At 38.0% G+C, this 23,554-nt stretch overlaps 1 protein-coding gene across 1 annotated transcript in view; it reads right to left on the bottom strand.

Moving 5' to 3' along the window:
• LOC121855168 overlaps positions 1–23,554 on the bottom strand; it is a gene marked incomplete at its 3' end in the record, with an annotated part of 37,000 nt that overhangs the window by 12,097 nt on the left and 1,349 nt on the right. Inside the window, exon 2 of the mRNA XM_042350036.1 lies at positions 1,188–1,378. Coding sequence (XP_042205970.1) covers positions 1,188–1,372 — 185 coding nt within the window. The remainder of the gene's footprint in view (positions 1–1,187; positions 1,379–23,554) is intronic.

Below are 23,554 nucleotides of genomic sequence, written 5' to 3'. Positions count from 1 at the left end.
AATGACTCCATCAAGCATGGGTCAACTGAAAGGTGATTTCTCCTCCATCCCCACTTCCTTCTTTTCTCCCTTCTCCTCCACCCCCACTTCTAATTCCCATCATCATCATCAACCAGGAACCTTCTACATACACACCTCAAAGTAAGTGTACTTTACTGCATTTTTTTTTTTACTTTGTATGTACTTTTCAGTGAACTGGAACCAATTACCCAATATCCCATTGAAACAATGGATTCGGTTAACGAAATTTTCGGTGAACGAACGACCTTCTGGAACGAATTGTGTTCGTTAACCGAGGGACTACTGTATTGAATATGTGAGTAATGCTTTGGCACACAAACCTGTCACATTTGCAGACTGATACTGTATTTTAAATCATGACGCATTAACGTCAATATGTGAAGAGCTTCTATTACAATGTTTAACATAAATACTGTAACGGATATTAAAAAGCAAAAATATATGTACCAATATGAAAGATGAATAATGAGTAGCATATGATATACTGGTAAATATCCTATTTTAGTCTCTCTTCTGTTACAAGATGTGACAATTTTGACTACGTATAACTGTTTTAGTGGGTGTGTGAGAGACTTATTCTTTTCAGATTCATAAAATTCATTGCTTTAGCTTTCAAAACACCACATATACAGTACTGTAATTTATTAATTTGGGTGATTTTTCAGTTTTGGATCCCAGGTTGACATTTTCATAGCATGACCCAGGAGGGGAAAAGGATAGGAGAGTGAAAGCAATAGAGATTGTAAGTCAAGCATCATAGAAAAGATGGGGAATATGAAAGTAAAGTAACTTGGAAGGTCCTTTATAACTGGGCACCACTCAGGATATAGGTCCTTCTAGATGCATTGTATCATCTACTGCCAACATCAGTCAGTTTAGAGAAAGGGAAAGACAAAAGAAGACATTACTTTCTTGGGAAGCATTTAAAACATTTTCTGACCAGATTTTTTCTCTTATTATTCTTCTTCTTGGACAAGGATGCAACAGGTAGCCATGACTTAGTCTTCATACAATTGCCAATCGCACTGGGTATTGAGAGAAAAAAGTGAGATCATTCTCACATGCTGCATCTGTTGTAACATGCCAGCAAAAAATATTTAAAATAAATGAGAATAACATTAAAAAATATCATGCACTACTAGAAAAATATATTCTATAAGCCTTACTCATTCAATTCTGCATCTGTGAGAACATCATTTGTGGACACATTTTCAGTAAACCACTTTAAAAATGCAGCCAATGGGGCACTGTCCTCTGTGAGGTAGAGCCAATCAAAACTTTCACCAACCAGGTGCTCAGCTCCTGGTATCTTCAACACTTGAAAGTGACCAACTAGATTTTCCCCATCCATAATGGCCTGCAAAAAAGAAAATTAAATAAATGTATTATACAAAAGAAACAGCCAAAAGAAGAAATAACTAAACAATGCAATGGTATATATATATATATATATATATATATATATATATATATATATATATATATATATATATATATATATATATATATATATATATATATATATATATATATATATATATATATATATATATACGTATATACTCGTCTATAACCCCCCTTCGTATATAGGTCGACCCCGATTTTATGACCAAGAAATCGTTAATTTATGATATTCCTCGTTTATAGGTCGACCCAAGTTTTTGAGGGTAAAGGAACAACAAAACCTTCAGAAAAACTCTACGTCCTATAAACTTGTTTACCATTTATTATTACGACACTTTACACTGAAACGCGGGTAGTTTCAACAAAAATATTGTATATTTCCATTCAAGTATTTATTCAAGTCAATTAGGAGGGAATATTATTGTAATACAACAGTTTTTTAACTAAACCATTCGAAAAGCGATTACGGTAACATCTTTTGAACGAAAGAAAGCGAGTCATTGTTTTCGTCACGATTTTATCCCACTTTCCACTAATACGTACGTAATTTCAGGAAAAAATATTACATTTCCGTGAATGTAGTATATCAAGCACAGTATGAATAGAATATCATTGTAATATAACAGAATTTTAACCGAAAACTATTAAAAAAACGAATAACATCTCAAGAACATCGGAAGCTTATGTGAAGTCTTTTGTTTTCGTCATGTATTTTATCCTATTTTACATTGAAATACATCACGTTTCAGCAAAACTACTATTTATTTCCGAGAATATATTCATTCAGGCACAGTTTAGGTAAAATATACGTGTGATGTAATAGTTTTTTAACTGAAAACGATTCGAAAAACACGTTCCCTCTAGCCCTGTTCAAGGAGAGGACTGGGAGAAGCTGTTTGGTGCTGCAGACGATGACAAGGAAAATGATTTTGATGGATTTTAATGAAAATATTCAGAAATATGGTATCGTAATATTTATTCAAGTCAATTAGGATATTATTGTAATACAATACATTAGTTTTTTAACTAAACCATTCGAAAAGTGATTACGGTAACATCTTTTGAACGAAACAAAGCGAAAGTCATTGTTTTCATCACAATTTTATCCCACTTTCCACTGTAATACGTATGTCATTTCAGCAAAAAATATTACATTTCCGTGAAGGTATTATATCAACCACAGTATGAATAGAATATCACTAATATAACAGTATTTTAACCGAAAACTATTAAAAATACGAGTAACATCTCTTGAACATCGGAAGGTTAGGTAAAGTCTTTTGTTTTCTGCATGTAGTTTATCCTAATTTACATTGAAATACATCACGTTTCAGCAAAACTACTATTTATTTCTGAGAATATGGAAATGTAATATTTTTGCTGAAATGACGTACGTATTATAGTGGAAAGTGGGATAAAATCGTGACAAAAACAATGACTCGCTTTCTTTCGTTCACAAGATGTTACCGTAATCGCCTTTTGAATGGTTTTCAGTTAAAAACTGTTATATTACAATAATATTCTATCCTAATTCACTTGTGATGTAAAAGTTTTTTAACTGAAAACGATTCGAAAAACACGTGTACCGTCTAGCTGATACGGCAGAGCCCTGGTCGTGGAGGCTTTGTGTTTGCATCGGCCCTTCTTAAGCAGCTTTTAATTTTAGCGTACGTTGAAATTGTGTTTACCGGTGTATTCTTATTTTCCAGAAATATGACAAGTTTTTATATAATACAATGTTACGGTACTTTTAATTTACAAGTATTCATTTTTAAAAATACAGAAGACACCAAACAAATACTAGTACGGATATTTGCGTGACTCTCCCGCCAAAAAAGACCAAACAGCTGGTACTCTCTCCCTCAGCCCTACCAAAAATAGCCCAACATCTTTCTTGTTTATTCTTTTCCAATTTCTCACTTTAACTGGTATTTTTTACTTCATATTGCCTACATCAGATAAACTACAGTAATTGAGGTTAGATATTGTTATAAATTTGATTACCGGGTCCTGGCAGGTACCGTTAGAACCACCTGACCCTACCAACAGTGTTGCAAGTCAGACAGCATTTTTTTTTTTTACATTTTTGGTGTCTCCATTTGTTAATTTTTTTTCTGTGGGGTTTGCACAATAGTATACTGTTTTACCTACAGTATTGTAAAACGATTTGGGAAAAGAAATACTCGGTAACTTAAAATTTTAAAAGGAAAATTTTGAAACTGGCAACTGTGTGTAGATGACCTGACTCACATCATATTGATGTTTCAAATTTAATTAACAAAAATTTATGTATCTATAAATAAACTTTTAAAAATGAATACTTTATGTTTTACATACTCCTGTGCATACCATACCATGCATTTGGCTACTTTGGGCTTGCTATGATGACGCAAGAGATCTGCCCTGGCAACTGTACCGACACTCACAGCGGGTGGTGCGTTGGTGCATCGTTTCCATTGTTTACTGGTAGTTACTGGTAAATTTTTTTCAACCTAACGAAACTATTACCCGTATAGAGGTCGACCCCCAACTTTTTGCCCAAAAATTTGGTCTTAAGAACTCGTGCTATACACGGGTATATATATATATATATATATATATATATATATATATATATATATATATATATATATATATATATATATATATATATATATATATATATATATATATATATATATATATATATATATATATATTCTATATATGTGGTTATCAGCATACCTAGATCACGCGCACCTACAGTGATTTACTTGCATATATATATATATATATATATATATATATATATATATATATATATATATATATATATATATATATATATATATATATATATATATATATATATATATATATATACACACTAGAACTCTTAAATCACTACTGTAATGTGATACAGGTGATTAATTTTATCTCTTATGCAAAATTTATGATGTTTATATTCAAATTATTTGCTGTCTTGCAAGGATTCCAGCAATGCAAATTATATTCTCCTAATTTTAGTCTGAGATATTATATAAGATACAAACTTAAAAGCCTATTGAAAACACCAAACCTTTGTTGAGAAGGTGGGGTGGGGTGGGGGGGGGGGAGGGAGGGAGGGCGCAAGCTTGGGAAGAGGGGGGAGCGGGAGGTGAGGTTTACTGTGATAGTTAGGACCATATGCAAGATTAGCCGTGGTGTATACCATGCTGTAGTACTCCCATGGTTGTTATGCAAGAAGCGTTTTTGGCTAAAAAAAAGAAAAATATGTACGATTTGTTATCGGAACATGGGGAAATTTCGTGGTCCGATGATCACTACGAGGGAACTATTTTTGAAACCAAAAGAAAGAAAATTGATTTGGATGGACATTAAATGCATAAATCTGCAAAGGAATAATATTTATTATACGATATACTCCATATAGAACAGCACATGCAGAATTGTATTGTTGTTTTTAAAAGCAGTCCGTGTTTGTGTACGAAAAATGCCGCCAGCCTCTACTTGTCTCATCGCCGTTTATATCCTCCAAATTCGCCTAACCAACTAATTTATGTGTAGAAATGTACTGAAATCAAATTAAACTAAAAAAAAGTCGTAAATGGTCTATTTGAAGAGTGGTGAGAACAGCTTCCTCTGGGATGGTGAATGGCGTCCTTTGTCAGAATTAATATCGACCCAATTTTCGTAATGAGGGCAATTAATAACAGTCCAGCACTACCAAAATAATTATTTCCTTAGTATAATTACTTATTAGCCTAGATTTCATATTTTAATAAGTCCAAATATGCCAGGTAACTAGTGCTAGGTACTTCCCAGGCATGTTTCATTTGTGTATCAGTTTAACCACAAATTGCTACTAATAAGATAAATTCAGTGATCTAAATTCATGTTTTATTTTTTTATTCCCTTAGTGACTCAATGTATTACAAGAAAGAACTACTTTACGACTTGTTTGGGCCAACAGTTGGAGTGGTGATATTAATTAACTTTGCCATTGACAGTATGTCCATGATTTCAAAAAAAATTAATAAGTCCTTCTAAAGTAAATAGAATTGATGATATTATTATCTTTTTGGCCATCCAGCGAATTTAATGATTTTAAGTTGACCGATTTTTACCAGTTAAGTTAGGTTATGTTAGATTAGTTAAGTTGGGTTAGGTTAGGTTTGGTGACATTGAAATTATGTTTTTTCAAATGCCAAGTAGGTGGATGACCTAAACATTCATTTTTTACCAAATTGATTATGAGTAGATCAAAAACATTAGTCTTGTTTTTTTACAAATTCAGACTCCGTAAAGTTCAAATGACAATCACTTCATGATAGATGTTTCACCCTATACAGTAAAGCTACTTTATGTAAGAGGAAAAAATTAGCACCAAATTGTATTGTTTATTACCAAAAGAAGTCATTGATGATAATATTTAATAACAATATTTCAGGTATTACGACCTGGTCGTCGGGACGGAACACCGTCGTAAGTCGAGGAGAGACTGTACAGTAATACATTTTCATCTTTAAACTCCTTGATGCTCCACTCAATTATAGCTAGATGTAATAATTGTAGAAAGTAATCACAGGTATGACTCCCTTTACCTTTAATTGTTTTTATATTACAATTCTTGGATAATCAGAGATAATGAAATTATGAATCTTCAATAAATGTGATATACGTACATTCTAATGATGACAACAGAAATATGTCAGACTTGACTAATTAACTGTAACCAGAAATTAACCTAAGTGAATTTGTCCATAATCCAACCTTTAAAATATGAAAGACAGCATACTTTATTTTATGATAGTTAAGTCAGTTTCCAGTTAGGTTAAGTTAGGAAGGTTAGGTTAACATTTTTATATAGATCTATAAAATATTTTAAAGGGGTTATAATTTTTGTTCTATGAATTTCTCCAAAAAAAAAAGGGATCAAAGTTTTGGAATCACCATAACAATATACACTACAGTACAAAACATTAAAAAAACAATAATTTTTTTAGTGTGTGTTGCATATCAAACTAAGCAAATCTGAGTTTCCTTTGGAATTTTTTATTTATATTTTTTTTTAACAGACAAAATTACCCTCAATATTTAGATGTTGGAAACTTATAAATATTAACCCTCATAAATATAGATGTTTCAGAATTTACAAATTTAACTAACACAATATTAATGACTTTATTTTCACTTACAGGTAGAGACACAGCTGACTATTCACCTTTCACCAATACTGAAGAAATAAATCTTGGTATCATTTGATTGATGGGGAATTTTTCTGGTTCCAGGGAAGATTTTGGAATTTGCTTTCTAACCTAACCTCGGAACAGAAAAATTTGGAGACTTTCCGTAAAATCCCCAAATTACTCATAGACCAAAAAAAATGCAGTTTCTGGAATTTTCTGAACATATACCTTGGATAAATCATAACGTACTGTATGCCTTAATTATTATTAAATTTTTTATTTTACACTCTGCATACATACGTGGATATTACGTATTAATTTATTTGTGAAATTTGTGATGATTTTTCTTTTAAAATACTTTACTCTTGATCATCCATATATTATAACATATCCTGCTTTTAATAAAGGCTATAGTATTCTGAAATAAGCATTATCAGTGTATTCTTATCCTTATTACAGTTTATATTAAACATTAAAAAATGCAGGAATGATTTGCAATTAACATTGCAGACTGTATTGAGGATATTTTTAAACCATTTAATCATCATCTTGTTCTATGTTTAACATTATTAGTCTCTGATTAGATGTTAGAATTTCATGACTGTACCTACTGTAGTATATGGGTTCCATGACATTTGCTCGCAAGATGAACCTAATCTAACCTAACATGTCTTCATTTCCATAATAGTTGAGTATATGCCTTGTAAACAAATATCTGCACACTAACTATATGAAGGCTCTCTGGTGAGGATCCATATACAGGATTTACATGTAATATTTTTCCAACTAAAAGACTTTTTAAACAGCAGAGACTTTTCTCCGACTTCTGGTTTAGTCCATGTCTTAACATATTGTATACATTTTTACTCCTGACATTGGGAAAGTGTTCATGTCTTGTTTTTTTGAAAGGGTATTTATTGAATTACTATACAGTGGGGTGGGGTATGCTATAACGAATCTAATTGGTTCTAGAACCTTGTTCGTTATAGCATTCGTTCGTTATAGGATTAATCCGTTCCAGGCCCCCAAATACAACCACTTAACACTGAAAAATATATAAAATTGGAAAATTTTTAAAAAAGTGCATAAATATGCATCTAAGCCCCTGAAATAAAGAATATCATTAATACTTGTAATAAAAAAACAATATACAGTGACCCCTCGTTTAACGAACACCTTGGTTAACGTAATTTCGATTAACGAACTGCCTTCCATAAGGATCTTCAATTCGGTTAATGAAGTTCTTACGAACCGACCTCAACATGTTTTCGCTTGCACTGACCGGGCAACCAGCTTTAGTATCAGTCCGTCAATACATTAATCGGTTCTAGGGCTTAAATTCCTTACTATTTTAGTAAATATCAAGAAGTTTATACTATTCAATAATTTTAAAAGTTTAATATTCAATTTTTAGCCATTTTAACAATTATTGAACATAATTGAAGGTAAAGTGACTAGTTTAATGCTCGCATCCAGCCTCTTAACACAGCAAACAGGAGTTAAGTCTCTCTCTGTTTTCACTGGAGGTAACATCTTGCTTGAGACTCTCTTCAACTAAACTTTTTTCTGTGTTTCCAAGCAAATTATTGGTCATTTTGAAATATATTTTACATATTGACAATATATAATGCAGTGCAGTGTTGATTTAAAGAAATAATCTTGAATTACACCAAGAGAGCTAAAATTTTATGGGTGAAATGGCGCCATGGGGTGACTTCTCTTCCACCCCAATGCCTTCTCTTCTTCCTTCTCCTCCACCCCCATTCTAAATCCCATCATCATCATCATCCAGAAGACTTCTACATACACACCTCAAAGTAAGTGAACTTTTCTACCATTTTTGTTGAATTTAGGAAATTTTCGGTGAGCTGGAACCAATTACCCAAAAACCCATTGAAACAATGGTTTCGGTTAACGAACGACCTTCTGGAACGGATTGAGTTCGTTAACGGAGGGGTCACTGTATTAGTAAAAAAAAAATAATAAATTTTTTTAAATAATGTTCGTTGTAGGAGTTTCGTTCGTTATAGCATTCTCAATTTTATAGGTAAAACCGTTTGTTATAGGAATATTCGTAGTAGGATCCGTTCGTTATAGCATACCCCACTGTAATCAGGTGGAGAAAAGGAGGAAATATTATCTCAAGTTTTCACATCTTGTAGATAACTGGCCTTGTATAATATGAAAGGAAAAATTTTGGTACCTGTATACAGATAATTTCCTGTTTAATAGAAAACTAACAGTTATGGTGATATTGTTTCAAGATTTTATCCCAATTCATCTGTACAGTGGTCCCTCGGTTAACGAACACAATCAGTTCCAGCAGGTTGTTCGTTAACCGAAAAATTCGTTAACCGAAACCATTGTTTCAATGGGTTTTTGGGTAATTGGTTCCAGCTCACCGAAAATGGTAGAAAAGTTCACTTACTTTGAGGTGTGTATGTAGAAGGCTCCTGGATGATGATGATGGGAATTAGAATGGGGGTGGAGGAGAAGGAAGAAGAGAAGGCATTGGGGTGGAAGAGAAGTCACCCCATGGCACCATTTCACCCATAAAATTTTAGTTCTCTTGGTGTATTTCAAGATTATTTTCTTTAAATCAACACTGCACTGCATTATATATTGTCAATATGTAAAATATATTTCAAAATTACCAATAATTTGCTTGGAAACACAGAAAAAAAGCGTTTAGTTGAAGAGAGTCTCAAGCAAGATGTTACCTCCAGTGAAAACAGAGAGAGACTAACTCCTGTTTGCTGTGTTAAGAGGCTGGATGCCTTGCATTAAACTAGTTACTTTACCTTCAATTATGTTCAATAATTGTTAAAATGACTAAAAAATTGAATATTAAACTTTTAAAATTATTGAATAGTATAAACTTCTTGATACAGTGGCCCCTCGGTTAACGAACTCAATCCGTTCCAGAAGGTCGTTCGTTAACCGAAACGTTCGTTAACCGAAACCATTGTTTCAATGGGTTTTTGGGTAATTGGTTCCAGCTCACCGAAAATTTCCTAAATTCAACAAAAATGGTAGAAAAGTTCACTTACTTTGAGGTGTGTATGTAGAAGGCTCCTGGATGATGATGATGATGATGGGATTTAGAATGGGGGTGGAGGAGAAGGAAGAAGAGAAGGCATTGGGGTGGAAGAGAAGTCACCCCATGGTGCCATTTCACCCATAAAATTTTAGCTCTCTGGTTTAATTCAAGATTATTTTCTTTAAATCAATGCTGCACTGCATTATATATTGTCAATATATAAAATATATTTCAAAATGACCAATAATTTGCTTGGAAACACAGAAAAAAAGCATTTAGTTGAAGAGAGTCTCAAGCAAGATGTTACCTCCAGTGAAAACAGAGAGAGACTGACGCCTGTTTGCTGTGTTAAGAGGCTGGATGCCGCGCATTAAACTAGTCACTTTACCTTCAATTTGTTCAATAATTGTTAAAATGACTAAAAAATTGAATATTAAACTTTTAAAATTATTGAATAGTATAAACTTCTTGATATTTACAAAAATAGTAAGGAATTTAAGCCCTAGAACCGATTAATGTATTGGCGGACTGATACTAAAGCTGGTTGCCCGGTCAGTGCAAGCGAAAACATGTTGAGGTCGGTTCGTAAGAAGTTCGTTAAGCGAATTTTTTTTCGTTAACCGAATTGAAGATCCTTATGGAAGGCAGTTCGTTAATCGAAATTACGTTAACCGAGGTGTTCGTTAAACGAGGGGTCACTGTATTTACTAAAATAGTAAGGAATTTAAGCCCTAGAACCGATTAATGTGTTGGCGGACAAATACTAAAGCTGGTTGACCGGCCAGTGCAAGCGAAAACATGTTGAGGTCCGTTCGTAAAAAATTCGTTAACCGAATTTTTGTTCGTTAACCGAATTTAAGAATCTTATGGGAGGCAGTTCGTTAACCGAAATTTCGTTCGAGGCGTTCGTTAACCGAGGGACCACTGTACAGTGAGTTCATCACTGTCATAACAAAATTATAATACCTAATACTGTACTTTGGTAAATTCTACTGACTTCATCCACAGAACAGGCCATAGGTCTCTTTATTACACTCACCCAACCCCAAGTTCATGAAAAACTTTTAACTTTATTGTTAGATTTAATAAGGATAAAGAAGAAAGGAACAGATATTACACTCAATTCCTACATTTTTATGGTTGTCACAGGCTTTATTTACTTATATTCACTGTAAATAATCGTATTTTATTCCGAGAAAGGCTTTATTTACCTATATTTACTGTAAATGATCGTATTTTATTCCCAGAATTGGCTTATAATCCAAGAAAATAGGAAAATGAGGTGCACCTTAGCTTGGGATTCAAGTTTTTTATGCTCGTAAATCGTGTAGCAAGAGCAAACGTATCGTGCCACTGACAGCGTTTTCAGGGTGCAAGCATACCAACCCCCAAGTCTTCCGCCAGTTGGTACACATGACTACACTACGATGACGTAGTAACAACAAACGACAGTCGGGTACCACCATGGCCCATCTTGAATAATCACAAAATTTTCACTCCATTGTATTACCACCGCCGGGATACCATGGCATGGTGTACACCAAGGCTGATCTTGCATTTGGGCCTTAGGGCGAAGGTCTGGTGAAGTATTTAATTTATTTATTCATGTTGTTCAGTTGAGTTTTTGTTTTTTGCTTATAAAATTGCATAGAAATGACCAGCCAGAATATAATTTACATTGCTGGAATTCTTATAAGATAGTGATTAATTTGAATATAAACAAGCTATAATTTGCATTAGACATACAAATTTTAGATCTAATTTAAGAATTTTATTAAAGAGAGCAAAAATTTTATCTTTTGTGCAAAATATATGACATTTATATTCAAATTATTCGCTGTCTTGCAAGGATTTCAGGAATGCAAATTATATTCTCCTAACTTTAGTCTGAGATATTATATAAGATAAAAACTTAAAAGCCTACTGAAAACACCAAACCTTTGTTGGGAAGGTAGGGAGTAGGGAGGGAGGGAGGGGTGACAGTGACATGTTTGACAGTTGGCACCTGTGGTGTGAAGTACAGTATTACCCCGCCTAACGCGGTTTCACTTAGCGCGTTTTATCATATACGCGATGCCTCGCCAGAGCTGAACTTTCACTTAACACGGATTTTTTCATCATATACGCGGTGAGTGTCCGGCTCGAGACGCTATTTTTAGATTTGCGCCACCCGCCCGCCTGCCTGCCTGCCTCTCCCTCCTCCTCCCTCCGCTTGGGCAAGCGGCGCTGTAAGGTTGCGCAGTGTGTGTCTTTGTTGCGTTATCACTGACGTCATATGACGTATCGGACTGTGATTGGCCATGCATCCCTACCCCCCTCAGCTGCTAGCTGTAATTGGCTTAAAGTATTATGACGTGACCACCCCGGGGAGGGAGGGAGGGAGGGAGGAAAGACGATGCTTGACCTAGCCGAGGCAGTTTCATCCCTCAAGGCCACACCGTGTAAACGCGCATCCATTGTTCCGTAAAATGGCTTCCGCCGGACCACCACCGCCACCAGAGAGAGACCTTTCCTTACCTGGACCCAGCGGCACTAAGCCAAAGAAGACACGACGTTCCTTAAGCTACGAGGTGAAGTACCAAATTGTTCAAGATTTGGAGAAAGGAACACGGCAAGTTGATCTCGCGCGCCAGCATGGCGTCAACGAATCTACGATTCGCACGATCAAGAAGGATGCAGCCAAGATCAAAGAGCACATGAAAATCACAAAGTCTGCAGGTGCTTCATCTATCAGGTATTGCCAGAACAGGGTGCTGGCAAAAGTGGAAAATTTGCTGGTGAGTTATTTGATTCGTCAGGCGCGACGCAACATGGCGGTGGACACGCGCTCAGTGCAGGAGTACGCACGTGAGCTATACGCAGCAGTGTCACGTAATCTGGGAATTGCAGAGCCCAAACCCTTCAATGCTTCCTCTGGTTGGCTGCATAGGTTTAAGAAGAGGAACAAGATCACCAACATCAACATTGGTGGTGAGGAAGCGAGTGCTGACCGTGTGGCGGCTAGAGATTTTCCTCCGTTCTTACGTGAGATTATGGAGGAAGGACAGTACACTGACGACCAGGTGTTTAACATGGACGAATCTGGTCTTTTCTGGAAAAAGTTACCTTCCAAGACCTTCGTTGTCCAGTCTGCCAGCAAGGTAAGGGGTCGGAAGTTGCAGAAGGAACGCATCACCGTCCTGTTTACCACCAATGCCTCCGGTACCTGTAAACCAAAGTTATCGGTGATTCACACAGCCCGCAAGCCGCACGCCTACAAGAATATGGACATGAACAAGCTTAATGTCCACTGGCTAACCGCACGTAAGGCGTGGATGTCCTCTTCTCTGTCCCTCTTCTGGTTTGACAACTGTTTTGTTCCCGACGTGAAGAAATTCTGCGAGCAACAGAATGTTTCATTCAATATTTTGTTGCTCCTTGACAACGCACCTGGACACTCGCCCCTACTTATGGATCGTCACCCCAACGTAAAAGTGGTCTTCCTTCCTCCCAACACTACGTCATCCATCATCCAACACTAAAGAAGCCTCCGACGACATGGACCAGGAGTTGATCTGCAATGTGAAAGCTGCGTACTCTGCAAAGAAGTTCAAGCTCCTGAACGACTCTACCAACACCAAGGATGAGTTGCGTAAGCTGGGTGACACCGACAGCGAGAGCAAAAGCGACGAGGACAAGGAACAAGAGGTGGTGACTCAAGAACTTCTCGTCAAACAATTTTGGAAGAAGTTTAACGTTAAACAAGCTGTAGACTTCTTGGTGGAGGCATGGGATCTGCTGACTATTGCTACGATTCGTCACGCATGGAGACATGTGTTGCATGGCATACCAGGTGAGAGGAGGAGTGAACCTGTGACTGGTGAGGTTCAGACTGTTGCAGTAGCAGTGGACCTTGCCAGAGAAGCTGCGCTCAATATTACAGCTGAAGGCTTCTCCGAGACCACCAACGAAGACATCCTGGAGGTGATCAGAGATCCTGAAGTGACTGCCGACGAGATGTTGGAAGAAGAACACGCCAGTGAAGAGGAGGAAGAAGGTGCGTCATTCTCCGAAGAACCTAGTTTAAGTCATAGTGATATTAAGTGTGCCATAGAGTTTGCAGAGAAAATTAAGTCCGTCCTTTCCCGCGACAATGACGATGACCGCTATGAAGTCTTCCATACCCGGCTGGTGCAGGCTATGGAGCCGTACATCACGGTGTATCATGACAACATAAACACCAGCCGTCAAAAAAGCATAACCGAGTTCTTCGCCCACAACCCACCACAGCCAGCCCAAGCCAGTGACAGTGATGTTGACTTTGAGGGATTTGTCAGGGAAGCCCTGACAACTGTAAGTGACAGTGATGGTGATTCACCTAGTAATGGTGATTCACCTGAGGGCCAGTAATCTGCCCTCTGCCTCGGAACCAGCCTCCATCCCCGTATGCCGACCCATCTCTTCTACTACCGTAAGTGTTCCACCTAACTTTTAGTTTCTCTAACGTAACCTTCATTTTTCCTATGTTAACCTTTATTTTTCCTAACCCAACCTCTTCTATATTACAGTGAGTTCTGCTATAACGCGTGTTTTGATAACGCGAATTTGCTCTAACGCGATTTATGAATTAGGAACGATATTTGTATAACGCGAACGCTTGTTTGCTATAACGCAATTTTTGCTTACTATTTCTGTATTAACTGTGAATATAGTAAAGAAGAATATCAACAAGAAGCGTTCTGGTGATAGAATTCCCGGTGATGATCGTAAAAGAAAGGATATAACACTTGAAGAGAAGCTCGATTTTATCAACCTCAAAATCACCCTTCTCCCCCATCAAGTAAAGTGTTACATTTACTGTATGATTTCATTATTAGATATGAATGTAACATTTATTTAGACTGTGCTATCCTTTGTGTTAGGCTAACTACTAAATTTTTTCGATTTCGAGTAATCTGCACCTAACCCTATTTTCTCCATAAGCCCTGTTATTTCTATTACGCGATTTTCTATAACACGATATTTTACAAGAACACAATTATCGCGTTATAGCAGAACTACCTGTACTTGTTTTTTCATACCATCATAAAGTTAAGATAAAATTTTTACTACAACATAGTTATGTGTCGTCAAAAAGTGGAGTTTGGGGGTCGGGCTGGTTTCTATTGGAATTAATCCCATATGTTCTGTTGTTCACTTAACGCGGATTTCACTTAACACGGGACCCCCTGGGTTCAATTGACCGCGTTAAGTGGGGTACAACTGTATTTAATTGTTTATTTATGTCCTTTAGATTGAGTTTTTGTTTTTTGCTTATAAAATTTAATAGAAGTGACCTGGGAGAAAATAATTTACATTGCTGGAATTCTTATACGATAGTGATTAACTTCAATATAAACATGCCATAGTTTGCAATAGACAAAAATTTTAGTAATCATTTTGTACATTATTTTGATTACATGTACAGTTCAGCTTTGCCCTTAGGACAGTGTGTGCATGTAAATGAGTTTCAATAAATGAATAAAGTTACATATATCGAGCCAAAAATAATAGTTGAAAAACTTTATGTAGACAGAGCTTGGATGGCTAAATTTTAGAATGACCAATAATTTTAATACAGTGGTCCCTCGGTTAACGAACACAATTCGTTCCAGAAGGTCGTTCGTTAACCAAAATTTTTTTTTAACCGAAACCATTGTTTCAATGGGACTTTGGGTAATTGGTTCCAGCTCACCAAAAATTACATACAGACTAAAAATAAATCCAGTAAATTACACTTACTTTGAGGTGTGCATGTAGAAGGCTCCTCGTTGATGATGGGATTTAGAATGGGGGTGGAGGAGACGGGAGAAGAGAAGGCATTGGGATGGAAGAGAAGTCACCCCTTGCCGCCATTTCACCCATAAAATTTTAGTTCACTTGGTGTAATTCAAGATTACAGTGGGGTCGTCATTTACGCAGTCAATTGAACCCGTGGAGGCCAGCGTAAAACGAGAAACGCGTAAATGAAATAACAGAACATATGGGATTAATTGAAATAGAGACTGGGCCGACCCCCAAACTCCACTTTTTTCGACACAATACGTACGTTGTAGTAAAAATAACATCTTAATTTCATGATAGTATGCACACACACATAATACAGAAGAGAAATATCAATAAGAGAATAATATACTGTACCAGGTAATAGAAAAATCAAGGTTTTACTTACGTTAGTAGAAGAGATGGGTCGGCATACGAGAATGGGGGCTGGTTCTGAGGCAGAGGGCAGATTACTGGCCCTCAGGTGAATCACCATCACTATTCACCATAGTTGTCAGGGCCTCCCTGACAAACCCCTCAAAGTCATCTCTGTCACTATCACTGGCTTGGGCTGGCTGTGGTGGGTTGCGGGCGAAGAAGTCAGTGATGTTACGCTGACGGCTAGTGTTGATGTGGTCATGATACATCCTGATGTACGGCTTCATAGTTTGCAACAGATGGTTACTGAAGACTTCATAGCAGTGATCGTCAGGATCGTTGGAAAGGACGAGCTTGAGTTTCTCAGCAAACTCGATGGCATCCTTTACATTACCATGTGTTAACTTATGTTCTTCTCGGGCTGCCGCACCACCTGCATCTTCACTGACGTCATCGTCTTCCAACATCAAGTCGGCAGTCACCTAAGGACCCCCGATTACCTCCATGATGTCGTCGTTGGTGGTCTCGGAGAAGCCTGCAGCTGTAACACTCTGTGCAGCTTCTCTTGCAAGGTCCACTGCCACTGCAACAGACTGAACCTCACCAGCCACAGGTTGACTCTGCCTCGTACCTGGGATACCGCCACGCATGACAAATCGTTGCCACAGACAGTTCCCCCATGCCTCCACCAAGAAATCAACAGCTTTCTTGAGTTTAAACATTTTCCAAAACTACTTAACTCGCAACTCATGCTCCGCCAACTCTTGTTCTGCATCCTCGTTGTCGTCGCTCTCGCTATCTGTGCCACTCAGAAGGTTACGCAACTCATTCTTGGTGTTGGTACAGTCATTCAGGAGCTTAAACTTCTTTGCAGAGAATGCAGCCTTAACGTTGCATATCAACTCCTGGTCCATGGGCTGAATTAACAACGTACATAGTGTTGGGATGAAGGAAGACCACTTTTACATTGGGGTGACGATCCAACAGTAGGGGCAAGTGTCCTGGTGTGTTGTCAAGCAGCAACAAAATGTTGAATGGCACATTATTTTGCGCGCAGAATTTCTTGACGTCAGGAACGAAACAGTCGTCAAACCAGGAGAGGGACAGACCAGTGAACATCCACGCCTTACGTGAGGTTAGCCAGTGGACATTTAGCTTGGTCATGTCCATGTTCTTGTAGGCGTGTGGCTTGCGGGCTGTGTGGATCACCAACAACTTTAGCTTACAGGTACAGGAGGCATTGGTGGTAAACAGGACGGTGATGCGCTTCTTCTGCAATTTCCGGCTCCGACACTTGCTGGCAGAATGGACAACGAAGGTCTTGGAAGGTAAATTTTTTCCAAAACAGACCGGATTCATCCATGTTGAACACCTGGTCGTCAGTGTACTGTCCGACCTCCATAACTTCTCGTAAGAATGGAGGAAAATCCATGGCGGCAGCACGGTCAGCACTCGCTCCTTCACCAACAATGTTAATGTTGGTGATCTTTTTCCTTTTCTTAAACCCTTGCAGCCACCCAGAGGAAGCAGTGAAGGGCTTGGGCTCTGCAATTCCCATCTTGCGCACCACTGATGCGTACAGTTCACGTGCATAGTCCTGCGTGTCGACCGCCATGTTACGTCTTGCCTGACAAATTAAGTAGCTCACCAGCAAGTTCTCAGTCTTGAGCAGCACCTTATTCTGACAGTACTTCACCATTGAAGCACCTGCAGACTTTGTGATGCTCATGTGTTCTTTAATCTTGGCGGCATCCTTCTTGATCGTCCGGATCGTAGATTCGTTCACGCCATGCTAGCTCGCCAAATCAACTTGTCTCGTTCCTTTTCTAAATCTTGCACGATCTTGTACTTACTTAGGGCACGTCGTATCTTCTTGGGCTTGGGGTGGCTGGGTCCAGGTAATGCAAGGTTTTTCTGTGGTGGTAGGGGTCCAGTGGATGTAATGGGCCCCTGTCTCATCAACAGAACATATTATATAAATGGATCAATACATCTGATATTATATTCAGATTCACCACCCTGTAACTTTCCACTGACTATGAGGTGATATGTTCAATGCACGTGATAAGGTGTGCCCACGGGAAGCTGTGTCATACTATGCTGAGTAAAGGCATAAGTAGCCGGCTCTCTGGCCACCTGAAGCAAGCAGTAGTTTGATATCCTTGACTAGAGGAAGACGTTATTTGAGAACCGCAGTGGATGGCTCCATCTTCCCTCGAGGGGGAACGACGTACCGATACCGTTCTCCCTCGATGGGTCACTACTCATCAGTCACTCACAGCAACTTATATCGTAAGGACGTGATCTAATGTTTATATGACATAAAAGCCGTCCCTTTCTCATTCACTCATATACAGTGGAACTTACGGTCGATCTACACTCAGGAATTATAGATACAATCCTTTTATAATAAAACAAGGAACTACAGTTTGGGTTTCGTTACTTAAACCCAAATAATAAATATATGTGAACGGCCTGGTTAATTGGACAATCCAGCCGATTCACGGCGACAGAAGAACAATGAGACTGACGCGGCTGGGTCAGGCGCTCCTTCCCGTCCCAGGCCACGTCATATAACATTAGACCAATCACAGCTAGTGGCAGAGGGAATGCGTGGGTGGTAAGGATGCGTGGCCCAATCACAGTCCGATACGTCATAAGACGTCAGCGATAACGCAACAGCGACCTAATGCGCACCCCCCACTGCTCCGCTTCCCGCGTATGGTCGAGAATGGACCGCTTGAATGAAAAATGGCGTGGAGCGTCTGGACCTCCAGCCGCTCTCCGCGTAAATGACCAAATTTACCGAGTAATTGAGGCATTTTCATTCTGGCAAGGCACCGCGTAAATGACAAAACGCGTAAATCGAGACTATACTGTATAAGATTTCTGCTAAACTTCCTACATGCTCATGTTTGAAATACACGTAATGAATGTATGTATCTTTATATAATTTAGCTAAATATCTTTCTCGTCAGAAACGGTCATCCCAACGATTATGAATAAACTCATTTAGAAATATATCATTACTTCAGGATGAAATCAGACAGATTTGCAACATTCAATCAACTGTAACTCTTGAGGAAGAGGCGGGGCTTCTCTTCTGAGCTAGGAAAAAACGCACTATAACAATCACCCCATTACCCTAACTTCATCCCTCTCTAAGATTTTCGAAACTATCTTAAACTCTCATTTTCTCTGTCACCTTGAATGCATTTCTCTTTTGTCGGTTCACCAGTATGGCTTTCACCAGGCAAGATTTACAAGTGACCTGCTCGCCTACTGCACCCATCTTTGGTCATAGGGTCTTAAGGATTATGGGGAAACTTTTGTCGTGGCCCTCGACATCTCCAAAGCATTTGACAGGTTATGGCACAAGTCTTTGCTTTCTAAACTTCCCTCTTAGGGTTTCTCTCCCCCACCTTATTCTCTAATTTCTAGCTTCCTTGAAAACCAATCCATGGCAGTTGTTGTCAGGGGTTTTATCTTTTGCTCTTTCTCTACCAATAGTGGTGTCACACAGGATACTGTTCTTTCACCTACTATCTTTCTTTTCATCAATGATTTACTTCACACTGCAACTAATTAAATCCATTCTTACGCTGATGATTCTACTCTTCATTCTTCTTCTCATTTTTCCCTTCCCCTAATTCTCAAACTAGATCTGTTTCTAGAGCTGATATAATTTCATCTATCACTGCGGATGTGTGCAGCATCTCCGAATGGGGAGGTAGAAACTTGGTTAAATTCAATTCTAATAAAACACAATATTTACCAATTACACTTTCCAAATTAGATTATCTCCCACCAACCTCATTTCAGGACGCAACCATTCTGCCAAATTCTAAAATAGATATTATGCTAGGCCTCACCATTTCTTCTTATTTGTCATGGAAGCCACACATCCACAACATTGCTAAAGTGGCCTCCAGAAAGCTGGGAATGCTGTACAGATGCCGTAGCTACTTCACTCCTGAGCAGTTGCTTCAAGTTTCTAAGGAATTCATTCGTCCTAACTTGGAGTACTGCTCTCATACCTGGGGTGGCTCCTCTTCTGTCCAACTGTTAGATGGGGTGGAATCAAAGGAATTTCGTCTTATTAACTCTCCTCCTTTAGTTGATAATCTCTCTTCCCTTTCTCTTCGCCGCAATGCTGCTTCACTCTCTCTCTTTAACGGGCAATGTTCGGTAGATTCTGCATCCTGTGTACCACATGCAAGGCCGTGGACTCATAACCACTCATTTGCGACAGAAATGAAGGTCAAATTCGTATGAGTCACACCAAATACCATGGGAAAAACAAAAAATTATGGCCGAACAGTAGTTGGGACTCAAACTGCAAATTTACCAGGTTCATGTTAGGTTTGGTTACATTAGGTTAGTTAAGTTTAGATTAGATTAGATTAGATTAGGTTGGGTTGGGTTAGCTGATTATTAGCTTCTGGTTTTGCTCTCCCCCACCCAAAATCCCTAATTTACCACGGATCCCCCAAGATTGTTTGGAGGGGATGGGGGGGGTGGGGAGGGGGTTGATAACTCAGTAACCACTAATTTGCAAATGAAATGAAGGTCAAATTCGTATGAATCAGACCAAAGCCATGGGAAAAACAAAAATTTATGGTCGAACAGTAGTTGGGACTGAAACTGCAAAATTTACCAGATTCAAAAACTGTTTTTCTGATGGTTTTGATGTGTTTTGAACACCTTTTACAGCCAATTTAGGATAGTAGCCAGTTAATGTTTAGTAGTTGCCACCACCTAATTGAAGCTGCTCCCCGAATTACGAAGGGGTTAGGGACCCAAATCCAGGTTGTAAGTCGAAATGGTCGTAAGTCAAAAATGCTTAAATAATATAGAAAATCTAAAATGGGTGTCTCTTTTTCTTCTCAGCACCACAAAACTCTCACTTTTAAGCTTGCCAGCCATTTTAAAGTGAATTACAAACGTTGGGACTCGAAAATATGTAATTTGATAAAATTTTGGTTCTACTGAGGCGATCGTATGTCTGGGTGGTCGTAAGTCGAGTAGGTCGTAAGTCAGGGAGTAGCTGTATTGAGTCATATATGGGGAGATTGAGAAAAAAATTATAAATTATTTATTCTATAACATTTCCCTCGGAATTTTATATTTTTGGAGTTACCTGAAATTGGACTTTTATTTTAAAATATTTGGCCAATCAGCGAGAGTGTTAATGTGATGTCATAGTCGTGCATGTTAATCAGCGTGAGTGCCGATGTGACGTAATATTTATGCGCTAATCAGCGTTCACGGCCAGTTGGAAGATGGCGTCTGTGTGAGAAGGATGCACATTGCCTGGCTGGCACATTATACAGCGCATTTTGGACAATGAGGCAGCATTTGCCATTTTTAGGGCTCATGGTGTTCTTGTTTCATCTGTAAAATGTCTGAGATATAATTCAGTGTCAGTACCGTGAAGATCACCCTGCATGGTACTGTGGTAAGAGACAGACACTGACGAAGACACCACTTCCTCATTTAAGTCGCATCACTCGATCCTCCTGTATCTCTTACTTGAGGTAAGTTTCTTACACACAGGGGTTAGGTTTGGTTGGTTAGCTTAGGTTAAGCTAGGTTAAGTTAGGTTTTTTTTATTTTTTTTTAGGTTTTTACACTGTTTGACCTTGCACTTTTTTTTCAATATCTCAACTACTGCTCATTTATCACGACGATTTACACTATAAAAACCCATTTTCAAAAGTCAATTAGGTGGTGGAAACTACTAAATATCTACCCGGTAGCCAGTTTTGATTTTTAAGGTAGTTATTATTATTTTTTTGGTCATGTAGTGAATTTTAGGATTTTAAGTTTAGGGTAGGTTAGTTTAGGTTGAAATGATGTTTTTCTAATGGGCTTTGATGTGTTTTGAACGATTCTGGGTCAATATTTAGTAAATGACACCAGGCAACTGAATATCAAAAATAGGTTTCTATAGTGTAAATCATTGTGTGAAATATAAATATGACCTTCATTGTTGTCGGAAATGAGCACTTAGTTAAGATATTGGAAAAAAAAGGTGGAAGGTGAAACAATGTAAAAGCCTAAAAAAAAAAAAAACCCTAACCTAACCTAACTAATCCAACCCTAGTGCATAAGAAACTTACCCTAAGTAAGAGATATAAAAGGATAAAGTGGTGCGACTTGAACGAGGAAGTGGCCGTCACAGTACTATGCATGGCGATCTACACTTTATTGACAGTCTGAATTACATCTTGGACACTTTACAGATGAGACAAGAACACCATGAGCCCTAAAAATGACAACAGCTGCCGCTTCATTGTCCAAAATACGCTGTATAATGCAGCAGCCAACCAATGTACATCCATCTCACACAGACGCCATCTTCCAACTGGCCGTGAATGCTGATTAGCGCACGAGTGTTAAATCACATCAGCACTCACGCTGATTGGCGCACATGACTATAAGGTCACATCAACACTCACGCCGATTGGCAGGTAAAGTTGCAGATTATAGCAACCAAAGAATCTGATGAAAAATAAATAAAAATCTGAAGATTTTTGATGCGATTGGTTCAAATCTGACATTCGTTTTTATCAGAAATCACTCGTTTTGGATTTAGCCCCCGCCCCTTCCCTCTAACAATAATGGGGGAAAGCATAGGAATTCGAGATTCTGGGTAGGGGAAAGCCAAAACCAGTGATTTGTGGAAGAAGCGAACTCCAAAATTGTACAAATCGCAACAAGAAAACATCAGAAAAACACATTATGCAACAGAAATTCTGTTATTAACAAAAAAAATAGTAGAAATACTAGTTCTATCGATTGCGTGTTCTGAATTCCTGGTACTCTGTGCCTGCTAACTTATACAATATAACCAAACTAAACCTTACCTAACCCCCTAGCCAGGGGGCTTCGCCCCCGAACCCCTGGTGGCCCTAGCTGGGCACTTCGCCCCTGGACCTCCAGGCACTATGTAATAAGCCAGAGTCGCGCGGTCAGCCTCCACGAGAATATAAATAGCCATTACAATATTTCTTTGGAGCAATAGGTGCTCTGATTTTATTCTTGTTAAAATTCAATAACTTCCTTATTATCAATTTGGGTCAGATGTGTAATATAAGAAAATTATCATAGAAAAAAAATAGTTCTATCAATTGAGTACTGTACAGGTATAGTGAATTTCTGGAATTCTGTGGTTGCTGTTTACTGCAATATTACCAATTGGCCAAATATTTTATTTTATTTATTTTTTACTCGAAAACTATAAATTTCTGACAGAAATGTTAGAGAATAAATTATTTTCATTTATTTTGTTTCTCTCTCTCCCCATATATGACTCAATATTCAGTTGCCTGGTGTCATTTTCTAAATATTGACCCAATTTTGACTTACCTCCAAATAGGTGCATGACCAAAACGATAATTTTACTGATATTTATACCATATCTCTTTAGATTCTGAGATGGGAAGGTGGGCTTCTCTCAAAAACTATTGATTTTCACCATAAATGAGGGGCAAATTCGTTTAAAACATCAAAAACCACAAAAAAAAACATAGTTTCAACGGTATTTTTGTGTTTACACATTCCACAATCCTACCACTAATCTATTATCATATTCTAATAAGACGTCTAATTATACGATCATTTTCATCTATTACATTACCATCGCAAATGTATAATAACGGAGATAGTATATCCAAAATTTTCTCTATTTTCTTCCATTAACCTTCCGCCATTATCGCCTACCTCACCTCTCACACTGAAAGTCTCCTGCGTGTCTCCT

The sequence above is a fragment of the Homarus americanus genome, unplaced genomic scaffold (genome assembly GCF_018991925.1).
Source record: "Homarus americanus isolate GMGI-L3 unplaced genomic scaffold, GMGI_Hamer_2.0 scaffold16033, whole genome shotgun sequence".
Classification (NCBI taxonomy): Eukaryota; Metazoa; Arthropoda; class Malacostraca; order Decapoda; family Nephropidae; genus Homarus; species Homarus americanus.
Note: the sequence above shows the minus strand (reverse complement) of the source record. Positions and strands in the feature narration are given on the sequence as shown.